General features: G+C 45.8%; 1 protein-coding gene across 1 annotated transcript in view; it reads right to left on the bottom strand.

Annotated features, from left to right (window-relative positions):
• Positions 1-2,295: 2,295 nt before the first annotated feature.
• The window catches only part of LOC8033462 (chorion peroxidase), a 235,403-nt gene continuing 224,623 nt past the window's right edge, over positions 2,296-13,075 (bottom strand). The window contains exons 11-15 of the mRNA XM_029970103.4: positions 12,770-12,897; positions 11,710-11,912; positions 9,479-9,648; positions 4,798-4,906; positions 2,296-4,207 (exon numbers count right to left, since the gene is read on the bottom strand). Of these exons, the coding sequence (XP_029825963.1) occupies positions 4,123-4,207; positions 4,798-4,906; positions 9,479-9,648; positions 11,710-11,912; positions 12,770-12,897 (695 nt within the window). The 3' untranslated portion in view covers positions 2,296-4,122. The remainder of the gene's footprint in view (positions 4,208-4,797; positions 4,907-9,478; positions 9,649-11,709; positions 11,913-12,769; positions 12,898-13,075) is intronic.

Genomic DNA, 13,075 nt, shown 5'->3' on the forward strand with positions numbered 1-13,075 from the left:
CAATCGTCCATCCGGTCTTCCATGGTTTTTCCTACTGATCAGTAGTTTTTCCCGCCCCGTCTCTCGTTTTGCGCTCTTGTCGTCTTGTAAACCTCGTCTCGCGCCTTTTTAAAAAAAAAAAAAAATATTCCAACAATAGATGCGGGCATGTGCGGATACTCTGACGCTAGCGTGCCGGGTACCAGCCACGCGGTCATGCTGTGAAATGAAACCACGTTTTTGCACGGCAGGAGGTACTTTGTGAGCTGAAGCACTGGCTCCTGAAAGCAATGGCCGTGAGAAAACTAAATTTGGTCTCTGCATGCCAGTCACCGTGGTCGCCCGACGTCGGCTGTTGCCGTCCCCCATGTCATTGCAGATATGGTGCTTTCTAAACTGAAACGTAAGGACCGCTGCATGTTCGTTAACATTCCTGTTCTTGTTTAAAGCATACATACTGCAAGAATCACTCTTTAACTCAAAGACCGCTGTGTTGAAGTATTGATTACTTGGGTTTCTCTCGGCAGGCCTTCTTTTGAGAGGGACCCCAGTTTGTGAAAAATCCACCGCGAAAGAAAGTTGCTGAACAGAAGTGAGCTAAGGCAAAGGAGGCAATGGGCTGCTCACTGAACCTGCACAGCACGTTTGTTTGTCTCGAGTTCAGTGGTTGCACAAATTGCTCCAAGAACTTTTTGAGCTTGATTTGCGATGTCTTGCATCAACACTTTCAGGTTTTTTTTTTCTGTGTGTTTAGCTTGTACCTCGCCTGCCAACCTGGCAAGCACATGCCGCTGGACTGTTTTTTGTCATATGCTGGACAGTTACATGTTTCATACAATTTTATGAACCAGTTGACGACGGAGTGGAGTGGCATAGTTTTGGTTTCGATCGAACAGCCATCTCCGCTCGCGCGACGAAGCACGTGCAACTGCAAGCCTGCCGAGGTAGCCCTCATGTGCATGCTAACATGATTGCATGACAGAGGCATGAGCCGGGACGCTTGCAATCCATTGTTTTACGTTTGCTTACTTTTGACGAAAATCTGGGACGTCGGGAACCAGTAAAACGGTGGCAAGTGGTTTTTAGTAATTGCTCGGCAATGCCTACAGCACTGTACACTTGTTGGATGTCTCAATGTCTCTGGAAACATTGAAAGTGGACATTCATTACTAGCCAAAGGCAAAGCTAGGTTTGCAGCAGCCTTGCATAAAGTTTTGAAAAGAAAAAAGGAAAAGCACCTGCTAGTCGTAATGCACCTTTGTCTTGTGTACAATTTCGCATTGCACTGCAGTAGTTACGTGTTCCATCAGTCGGAGGCTGCTTCTATTTATTATATATTTTAACTAGTCTACCTAAAACTGTGATATTTACTACTAAGCTGGTAATTTTAGAATAAATTTTTTTATGTGCAGTTTGGTTGTTATTTATATACAGCGGGCACATATATATGTGTCATTCAACTGAACCATTGCAAAATGTGTCATGTCATTGGCATTTCAGTTATATGTTGAAAGACTGCCAGGTGGTCTAACTTGGTCATAATTTGTTTATTGCGGCAAGCAAAGTGCCCTTCGTTTGTCGAGCACTTGAAATGAAGATATTTATTTTTCTAAGAATATCTGCTTTGAAAGCCACTTTTGCTGCTCCGAAACACTGTTTTGGCTGCTCCGAAAGCCACTTTTGCTGCTCGTAAACACTGTTTTGGCTCCTCCGAAAGGTGCTCCAAAACGGCTAAGGCCAATCACATCACTCTATACGGCAATTTAGTTTCTTTTCTAAATTTAGAGGGAAAATTAATGCCACGTGACCTACACCTCAATTCAGTTTTCTCACTAAATTTAGTGGGGAAATAGATGTCATGTGACCTGATGGCACGTAATTTTTTTTAATGTTTTGTAGGCTTGGTGTTGATGGAAGGAGAGGTAAACCAAACCACTTTTGGTGGTGAAAGGTTAAGGCAAATTTGGTTTTAAGACATGTTTCAGAACCTGTACTAACCCTCTGAATTGGAATCTCTGAACCCTCTTTATCGGAGGTTCCTCCGTTTGATTCCCGGTGGAAAACTAATTGTACATGCCCAATTTGTTAATGTAGTAGAGGGGCTTATGAGAGTTGCTCTTAAAGAGGTTGTGTGTACATGCAATCACCACGAAAAGCCCATGCGTTCGGCGGATGCCGAACCCGACACAAAGGACGCCCAGAGGAAGGAACAACCATTTTTATATTGGGTCCCATGCCATACCTTTGTTGACGTACCTAATCAGCACCCGACGACCGCCAGGCACGAGCGAAGCAGTTACAACAGACGCATCCAGATAATAGAAAAACAACATTTTTTTTTTATTCAGCAGTTAGTTAACAAAAATGTGTTGCACACTTTTTCATACGGAAGAAAAAAAAACAGGAAAGGGAAAAAAAAAGATTCTGGTTCAAGGTACTCTTTTTTTTTTTTCTCTCGCTCTCACTCACATCAGCTTGCTTTGCCGCAAAACAATTATAAGAAAAACGAGAACAAATTATTCTCGATATTCGCGGCACACGGCAACCTCTTGACGCCCGCACACCTGGCGTCGCCTTTCGCAACGTCGGGCACTACGAATTCCCTGACGATGGTACAGTGACCAAGGCGACGACACTGCCGGTAGCGCATAACAACACAACCGTTTAGATTTTTTTTTTTCAACGGCTTGGGTCAGAGGGGATGGTGGAGGGGGTGAGGCACAGTGAAGCCTGTCGAACCCTTTGAAGTGTCGCATATAAATATAAGGGAGACTGGAAGTATGTACAATGGCGGCTGTGCCAAAGGAAAAACAAACGACGAAAAAAAAAACATATTATGCTCGCGCTCTGTGCAAACGTTGTCTCTTAGCTAAGTTGGTTCTGAAATTTTTTCTGGCTTCCGTGGGAACAATTTCATACTCTTTACACTGCTATCCCGCGGAGAGGGAAGGAATTGAACTTTGTCGTTTTGAAAAGGGGTGCAGGGAGAGACGCATACTTGTTTGAGCGGAAACCCCACCGGGAGACGTCAGGAATGTCGCTATCCTGACCGTGGCTAGAGGTCCACTCGAACCAAGGGCATGAACCGTATGTACAAAAGAGGGGTTTTCGGAGATTCCTAACGGCACTCGTGGTTACTTTGAAGTGAAAAGTTACGGCCAGTCGCAAAAGGGTCGAATCGGTGATAGGTGTTAGGAATGTTTTTGTGTTTTTTGTCTTCCTGTTGGCAGGAATTGATAACCTCTCGAAAATGACGTCGTCGTCGGAAAATGTTTTTGGAGCTCCTCGGAATGTTTGTCATCAGGGAGAAGAGAGACTAACGTTGCAATGTTTTCTACCCATTACCCGTGCACACGCGTTAAATGTGCCGAAGACTCGCACATTGGCTTGCTCTGCTCAGAACTGTCGTAATCTTGTCGTCATACTCACTCTGTGGATGTTGGGTTTGAATCGAAGAGACGTTATTGTTGCCGCGACGAAAGTTTTAAGTCGTTCCATTTATGGCACAGAGAACACTCGAGTTATGAACTAAAATTCGTACCTAAGGCATTTGTTTTTTTATATATATAATTCCTACTCTACTTCCGTGGTGCCTGTTTGTTTCCCGTCGGATCCGCGGCGCGGACATTGCTTGCTAACTTGACGCTCCAAGTCTTTGAAAAACTAAGACTCCTCACCCATTACACAAGCTACAATACGCACATGGCAACTCCGATCTTGCACACATGCGTAGCGTGCAAGAAAGTGTTCCTTCTTTTAAGCTACTACCCCAGGCACGATGTGTTTGAGACAATTCTGATCTCACACCAAATGTCTTTGAAATCGAAAGCCGGAGATTAGAAAGTACTGACGTATCCTCGTTTGCCACGTGGTCCTGGCTGACCCATTAAACCTAAACAGCAAAGCAGCAAACATTTGGTAACCTCGGACCGCTGTGACATTATGGACATGGTGTCTGTGTCGCAGCCCGTCCGAGCCTTGCTTCCTAATATAAACATATCTATGTTCCCCTCCCTGGGACGGGAATACATCATCTTTGAGTCGCTTGCTGTGAACGTTTGGGGGTGCCTGCGCAACCAAGGATGCATCACACTTTCTTTTTCTTGTCAATTTTGTTGTCGTCGAAGGCTTAAAATTGTTGGCTTATTTCTTTAGGTATGTCGTGTCTTTCCACTTCGACAAGTCCATTTTGGGCATTTCGGGAGAGGCGCAGTTGATTCTTGGGTTGCTGCAGAAGGGAAAAAAAGAGTGCACAGTTTGAAACAATCTAGCTAAACAAAGAGCATAGACAAGATTATGACTATGTAATTGGAATTTCAACACCTGATGCTGGCTTCAAAAGAACTTGGCATTCTATACTTGCACAGTCACCATGCCTGTGGTGATGTAATTCTCTCGGATGGGTCATCCATCTCTGATTGGCTGTTCATTAGGTGGCCAATCAGGGATGGCTGTTCGGCTTGGTTGAAACCTAACTGGTGCATTGTAGTACCTATTTTGAGCCAGCCTGAGTGGGTCACATAACTTTATAAAACATCCTCCAGGTTTGTAGAATGGGAATATTGTAAAGAAAAGCGTTATCCAAAACTTCATGTGATAATTCCTTCATTACAACTTGGCATGACATTACGCACATGCCTTCCCTCAACATTGCAGCATATGAAGCGACCATAAAGGTTTGACACTTGCTTGACAAAAACACAGCGTCTCTGTGTTTTTGGGGTATTGTCAATGATGTTTTGTCTTTACAAACTCGTTTGTGCCCCTACATTTTGCTTGTTACCGGGAATGCTAATGGACGTCGTAAAGGTTACTTACGCTCCCGGATCGTGGTTGACGAGCGCCGAGAACTGTACGTCGTACATGTCGTCAGCGTTGTCACACAGCAGCCTGCATAGCCGCACCTTGCGGATCTCGTGTAGTTGTTCTGCAAAGAGGGCATGTGGAACACAGTTAACGTGAGCAAGTGCGCAATCACATGGCAACTTTAGTCGTAGACCTTCAGGTGCCCACTTTGACCATTGAAAAGTCAAGGAAGGGCAGCTGCTTTGCCATTTAGAGCCATTCTAAGGCTTAGTAGAGAGGACTGGCAGTGAGCAAGATAACTTGAGCATTTGAGAGCTCCTGCTCGTGAACTTACCGGCACTCATTTGACAAAGTCGTGAATTTTGTCGGTTTGAGCTGTGTAGGATGCGTCATCACATCATTACGTTTGGTGCTGCAGGACGTGGTGTGGCCCACCTGCCTTCCTGCAACCCCATGACTCTACTGGGTCCAATAAACAGTATTCACTATAGTCTGTCGCAACATAAAATTGGTATTAGAAGCACCGCCTCGAGCGTGAGCTTTCTGCAGTCCATAAAACTTTGGTTTTTGCGCAGCCAAAGCACTGCTACAAGTAACAAGCGCAAGCTCGTTACTTGTAACAGTTATTTGACTTGCTGACCTACCTCCAAGTATCATGTGTTCTTTTTTTAGAAATACAGTGCAATCCACTGATAACAATAATGAGAAAAAACACGAAATTTCCATTGTTACAACCAATTATTTGTGTATGTGGACTAAAAACTGATCGTTCCTGGTCTAGAAACTACAGAAATTGATTGTTATAGGCGGTACATAGTTTTGAGTGGTATTGTTATAAGTGGATTGCACTGTAGGCTTGTCTTTAACCCTTCAGTAGTACTGTGAAGGAAAAAAGCGTCAGGAGACGATTTGTGCTTTCATTAGAATACCTTTGTCTTTTGCAACTCAGTGATGTGAACCTTCGTTTATTAATTGCCACATTTATGAGAAGGCTGCAGGGTAGTAAGGAGGATTCCGTATTGTGACTAGAATATATGGATAAAAGCTAACCAATCACATCATTTCGCTGCTGTGTCCAGTTACAGAGATGGCTGGCCGCGTTTCATCAAAGCTGACTGATGAATGTTTAGATGTCCATCTGCTTTTGCTTCGATTCCCTGTGGTGGTGTTACGTTACTAACCCTGGCGAGGCCGTGCTCCAGCTACAGCACACTTACAGAGACGGTTTGCAACACCATTGCTGGACAGAGACACTCTCGAAGACCCGGAACCAAGGCTTTTAAACATATGCCGAAGTGACCAGCCTGGATGGGTCATCGTCTTCCTCTTCCTCTAACATATATGAGATGTTAGAGAAGTGATGGAAGTGCTGCACCATTTGCGCCAAATTGCACCATTAACAAAAGTCTGCTACATCTTGCGCCAAAATGCCATTTTTGGCTCAGAATTGTACCACACTTGCGCCAAAATGAGCTTAACGAAAAAAAGTTTTATGATTGGTCGATTTTAATATTTATAGAAGTAGAAGGAAAGAAAAATTCTACAAATACGAATTCCACAGTGTTTCTACTCGCCGTAAAGTCTGTTTCGTCTTAGGTCAGACCACAGCTCAAAGGCTCAAACAACACACACACGAAAAGCGCAAGTCACGGGACATTCGCTGCACTTGATTGGTTTAGCCGATGAAAGAACATGTACAAGGATTAGCCGATGAAAGAACATGTACAAGGATTAGCCGATAAAAGAACATGTACAAGGACATGACGAATGCCACGATGTCATGCTCTGATGCTGCGAATCGGCCGCTCTGGCTGGTTGATGCGCTGGCTGTTCGATCGCTGACATCCGTCTGAATTTCCAGACGATGTCGTCGATGTCAGGAACTAAGGGTCCCGAAATAACTTTGCAAAATAGCAGGATTGCTGATCGCGGCTACCGTGATAAGACAGAAGCAGGGTCTTGTACTCCTGACAAGATCGCTCGATTATCGTGTCTGCCACGTGCTCTCGTTTCGCGGCTGCAGAGTGCCGTGGCTAGGGTGCCTTCATGTGCGCTAGCCGTGGCACTTGCGTTGCTCGTGTCAACCTTCGCCTCTTACCAGCGTGCGCGCGTCGAGCTTCACTGCTTTGCACCGGAGTGCTAGGAGCAGCGACTGACCTGGAGGAGCGCCTCGCTTAGCGCGATAGGCACGCGAATTACGCTCAGTATTATTACCGATCGAACTTCTGTGTCCTAATTGTAAATTGATTTCTAATTTAAAAAAAAAAAGGAAACCGAAAACAGCAGATACAGACGAAAACAAGGGTTTATATATATTTCAATAAATACAGTAATCACGGTAGTTCCTGTGCAGCTGTAGATCGAAAGAGCAGCTCACTTTGACGTACTCTGGTTCGTGCGCCGCTAAAGAGCAGTCAGTATCACCTTTAAAGCGCGAGTAGGCTTTTATAATATTTTTGGGTGGTTGTTTTTGGAGTTTATGATATAAGAATTTTGGGTTTGGTCGGTCCATTAAACTTATGAGATGCATTGTTATTGGTGGTTATGTTAGCGGACATGCTGGTTCTTGCTGGCATTTTACAGAAATTATATTTACAAGCTAAACAAACTACCGAGTGTAAAATGGAGGGGGGAAGAGCGAATGTATTCCAATGAAGTGTTGCACTATGATGCACTTTTCGACCACTTTTTAATACCCATTGTAGATGAATCCTACTTTGACTAGGGCCTTATATAAGAAGACTGTTCCTCTTATGCCTTATCTATTCTCATCACAAACGGTAATCAATATTATGTCCGAGTATCAAAGGGAACCCTTGATCACTATCATAAATAAACTCGTCGAGATGCAATCACTTCTTCATTCTCAAGTGATTCGCGCCTTTTGAGCGTTAGAAGCAACCAATATAAACGCGTTTAAAAGCGCCCCAACTCGGGAGTTTCGCAATTACATTGCTATTCTTTGATATTTATTTCAGTTGGTTCCCGCAATCTGACGGAGGCTCATTGCGACCAGGGCGCCGTGTAATCGAGATTTCGGGTGTACCTCGCAAGATCCCCCCGGTGGCCGAAATTAATGCCCAGTCCTCCGCTGGGGCGTGCCATATATGCCCTTCGTTGGTTTGACATATAAAACCCCCAATTTGACCTTAGTCATCTCCGTTAAGATCGTTTGTTGCCGGTTTTTGACGTAGTGCGGAGAAGCAGCACTCAGGGAGTAGGCTGAGCGCGAAACGCGAGTCTTGTAGGCCGCACTATTTCTACGAAGTGAAGCGTGCTTCACCTATACACTGTGTGCCGTACGACGACAATCAATTGGGCAAGCATGCTGCTTGCGTCGTGCGCGCTATTCGCTTCCCGTCGTCAGAACGAAACATTTTGTTAACAACCGTTTTTGCCCCAAGGAAAGTCGCATCCCTCGCATTAAAGAGAGAAGACTTGTATACCATGAAATTCTTGCATCGCCAAAACTACTATATTGTCTTTGAATTTCGTTGTCTAATGGAACGTTCGATGGGTCCTCATTGCTTTGCCGCAGTGCAGTGATGCTGCATGGAACGCGTCTCTGACTGGTGTGTTTACCGCGTCCAAAAAAGTGGTCCCTCGATTTCCGTCTGGTGACGTCATACAAGTGTCATGCTGTCGCCGGTCGCGATCCTGGTGGTGTCCCAGCAGCGGCGGGAATGTGGCAGACCTCTGTTCTGCTGCAGGTCGCTCCCCAGTGTGGCAGTCCACGGAAGCTTGGGCAGTCCGAAGTTGGGACACCACGACGACAGCGACACTCGCGTTCACTCGTGTTTTTCGGCGGCGTTTCTACGACCAACTGCCAGGGTCGCGACATCCAGCAGCAGGGCACTCCGGCTTCTATGACGTCATTTATCGCTACTTTGGGACCATTTTTGATGTACGTGTGGGATAGGATGCTAAACACACCTGTCGGAGACCCGTCCCGGACACCATAGGGCAAAAGTGTGTTTAGAAAAAAAAAAAAACAAAAAAAAAAACGGAAAAGAAACATTTTTTTGAGAGTAAAATGGCTGGCGCTTGCGTGGTTCGGGCGTCTCGACTTTTCGCTAAGTGACTTTCTTAGTGATAACATCGTCTGTCACTGTGAGGCTTCTGTGAGATTGTTTTGTTCTCACAAGCCTCGATTATACTTTAGTGTTTAAACTTTTTTTCAAGGTAAGTTGGGATTGATATGCCGTGGGATCCTGAACGAAAGCCCATCCACCCACCGGGAAGAAAGAAAAGAGATAACAAATGGGGCAGCGACTTTTATATTCAAATTTCTTTTAATGTGCGTAAAGCAGTATTTTACGATATATCGTTTTAGTTTGTATAGGAGACATTGAACAGTCGTTAAAAGCAAAAATTAACCTTCGTTTTTTTTAAAATTCATTTTCCCGCTAAATTTAGCGGGGAAACTGTATTTATGGTTAGGTCATTTGACGTTAATTTCTCCACTAAACTTAGCGGGGAAATTCACAGAAGAACGGACGGACAAATTTTGGGGGCTAGGGGTTTCAATTCAAAAGCATCCCATGCTTTAATATGAGGTGGGCAATCTATAGGGGGGGGGGGGGGGGGCGTTCGTTCGGGCATTTGACGGTATTGCTTTTCGGAAGATAAACAGAAGCAGAACCCTCTTGAGGCCACCGGTGCAGGCAGTGGTCAAAGTGTGGGGTGTACTCACCTAACGTGAAGGACGAAGGCCATCCCGGGTTCTCGTACCAGAAGCGGTCTCCGCGCCTGATGTTGGCGAACTGCTCGCCGATCAGGCAGGCGAACGTGGGACCCGTCACGGCGCCCGGGAGGCCGTACTCGGACACGCCAGCACTCCACAGGTCGATGTCGTCCACGTGCCTTTACGGACAAAGAAACCGTAATGGGGTTACGAAAAGGGCGCGAAATGGACATGGGGATGAAGCAAACACGAATGCTGGACCTGGTTTATCTCTGAAACGAAGTAGAGTGCTGAATGAAGATGGAACTGTTGAAACAGTCTTTTTTTACTCGAAGCAACTGTTGGCGAGCAATCGCCACCCACCTGAACGTTTTGGAATATTTTAAAGCATAACATACAGCAACTTCTCCCAAGTAAATGTGACTACTAATGCATCCGCAGGAACGTAACTGTATTTGTAGCTTACTTACATTTGATCTCGGGGTCTTTATCAATAATTCTTTTGAAAAGGTACCTTTTACAGCTTCTGTTTCAGTAAGAGAATGCAATTCGTTTATCGGTTGCATGCTTGCATCTGTGCTCTGTTTCAAACTTTGAACAGCAGGACTGGCTTCCCACTCAAAGCACCACACTCTTTCCACCTTAGCAGAGCAAATGCTTGAAAGGAGGCAAGTAGAGAGGCGGAAATTCCTAATCATGGCGAGCAGAGAGCCTTGGGTGAGGGACAATTGTCCTGCAGTTCTAGAATCCCGGAGAAAAGCTCACCGGAGAAAAGCTCACCGGAGAAAAGCTCACTGGAGATAAGCTCACCGGAGAAAAGCTCACCGGCCATTGAGCGTATGCGGAGAAAAGCTCACCGATTTTTTTTTATTTTCTTCTTTTTATATGGAGGCTGTTGGATCCATGCGTAACATATATCAATTTATTTTAATTAAAATTCGACAGCTTAGTAAAAAAGAAAATGTCATTTTTTTGTATTATTTGTAAGCTTATTGGGTATATTGCTCCCAGATAAATAATTGTGAGCGAGTGTTTTCTGTGGCTTACGAAAGCCTAACTGAAAAGTTCATGAACTTGACGAAGCGGAAAAAGTTCGAAAACTTAATAATGTCTGCCTAAAACCTAAAAATCAAAACTGTAAATGCCGAAAATCCGAAAGCGCATACGCAACAACGCGGTGCCTGAAATTCTTTTCGAAGCTTTAGTTAACCTTTGAAAACAGGATAAAACAGTCAGTAGGATATTGAGGCTTCTTTCTTCCACGGACATGCATGTTTTCTAGCCGTTCGAGCTTGTGTTTCGACACGTTGCCTTTTGCGTGATAGTGACCTTCTACGGTGAGCCATTCATGACGTTCAGAGCTGCACACTGGCACCGTTGTTACTCGTGACCTATATAAAAAGTAGTCTTCTGTAAGGTAGCGAATAGGGCGAGTTGGTAAACTTTATACATGATGAAAACCGCTCAAACGACGATGACGGAGTGAAGACCACAAAACACGGCAGGACGAAGCTGTTCCCGCAACTAAAGTTTTGTTAGTGAAATTAACAGAAAGAAAACAGCGTAGCCGACACTGATTACATCAACGAAGACCTACTTATCTATTAGGCACTACACAATATATGGAGCTAAAATGGTTCACACACCACTATTCATACTATCTCGTCAAGAACAAACCTCTTTATTTAACAGAACCGACGGCGCACTGTCATTTGTCAATTAATTGTCGTCTTTTTTACCGGTGTACGATGTTCTGATTTTATACTTGCGGCTTCATTAATATACAAAATGGGTGATTACTAATTTCTGAGCAATTAGAAATATGCCCAATGAACTTCAAGAACATTACAAAAAAGATGACATATTTTTAATGAAGTGACGAATGCGAATTGTGTTAAATTGCCACGTTTGACGTAGAATCCGCTAAGTTAAATAATCGGTGAGCTTTTCTCCGCATCCGCTCAAAGGCCGGTGAGCTTTTCTCCGCATCTGTCGGTTTTGCGGTGAGCTTTTCTCCGGTGAGCTTATCTCCGGTGAGCTTTTCTCCGGTGAGCTTTTCTCCGGTGAGCTTTTCTCCGCCGCCCGCAGTTCTAAACCTGCAACATAGAATAATGGCGGCCGTTCTCTTTGATAGCCGTCGACGCAAGCAGTCACTTCCCCACCTGGACGCATGGAAGCGGTGTGCTCTTGTAGGGAATAATGCGGTAGTCGACGCAGACGGGTATAGGGGCAGTACTCACTTGTAGACCTGGGTGTACCGGTGGATGGTCTTGTTGGGCAGGTAGCCGACGAGGTCCCAGAAGTCTCGTGCCCTGGGCAGGCCGCAGTATTCCCGGAAGTCGTTGTAGCCGGGCACGCCGGTCTCCCGGGCACGTTGCACGTTCAGGGAAACCAGGTCCATGCCGAACCCGTCGCCGGGCTTCTCGAACAAGTGGTTGGTAACCTGCGGTGTTTCAAATACAAGTCTCCTTGAGCCAAGCTTTAGAAGAGTAATTGTGATGTGTGTTTGGTCAGACGTGGGAAGTTGGTCCGCCCCATTGGGCGTCTGGTGTCTCTGCGGTACATGAAAAACGTATCCAGTGCATCGCTATTGTAGCCTGCGGTTTTTAGCCCACATCACGCAGTAGTGATAGACGGCTGCATGCAGGTGCAATGCTCATCCACCTGAAATCGCAGAAACTTTTGTTGGTGGCCATCTTCCCTGCGGAGAATCGCGCTAGGTGTTTTGCTTCGCGCACCGAGGTCTGTTGCATTGCGTGTTGTGCACGATAATCACATCCGCGGAATATTCTCTTCTCATTAGCTAATGTCTCGATTTAACAAGGTGTCCCTGCTGCCTCAGTGGCTGTGCACGGCGTCGGCTTACAATGGCGTCGGAACAGGGAAGGAGTGGTCCCTATTTAAAACATCTCTATAGTCTGTCGCAGGTTAAGGGAGCAGGGAAAGCTATTCCCACAAAGCCTCCCACTGTTTCCGCTTTGACAGAGTGAAGGCTGGAGAAAAGGCGAGTCCCCCCTCGCGTCCTCTCCAGCGTCTCCTTTGCTTAAATGTAAGAGTGGAGGACTTTGCGATAGGGGCTTCCGACTTCTCGGGCTTGCTTACACCCCTGACGGTCAGTTCTGCGTTCGATAAGACATCTATTGGCATGCCGTCATCCACACAATTTTAACAGCATGCACGTAGTAGCTCGACCAAGCCTCCACCACCAGCAGCGTTCGTAAGAGCCTCTCGGTAATTTCTTTTTTTCCTTTTTTCTCCCAGATGCTACTGGGCTTTGCTCGTTGCCTTGGCCGCACCTACCTCAGTGGTGATTTCGGGGTCCATCCGGTTGGACTGCTGGTTGACCAGTCCCATGATAAAGGTGTCCATCACTCCGGGCTTGTACAGGTCGTACGGCTGACGTAGCAACCGAGACAGTCGGATCGCCTCTGGAACAGGGGCAAGCGCGCACAGTCAGCACACAGTTCGGAAAGCTGTGGGCATCACCCGAGCCTGGATCTGTGGACAACCCTCTGTGGTATTTTCGACGAGAAGGGGAGCGCGCCTGCACAGCTTTAATCGGCGTTCGTGCACGCGACTCCCGTACCCTTTAACTGCGTAGCCAGA

Source organism: Ixodes scapularis, unplaced genomic scaffold, assembly GCF_016920785.2.
Source record: "Ixodes scapularis isolate PalLabHiFi unplaced genomic scaffold, ASM1692078v2 PGA_scaffold7__128_contigs__length_106722199, whole genome shotgun sequence".
NCBI lineage: Eukaryota > Metazoa > Arthropoda > Arachnida > Ixodida > Ixodidae > Ixodes > Ixodes scapularis.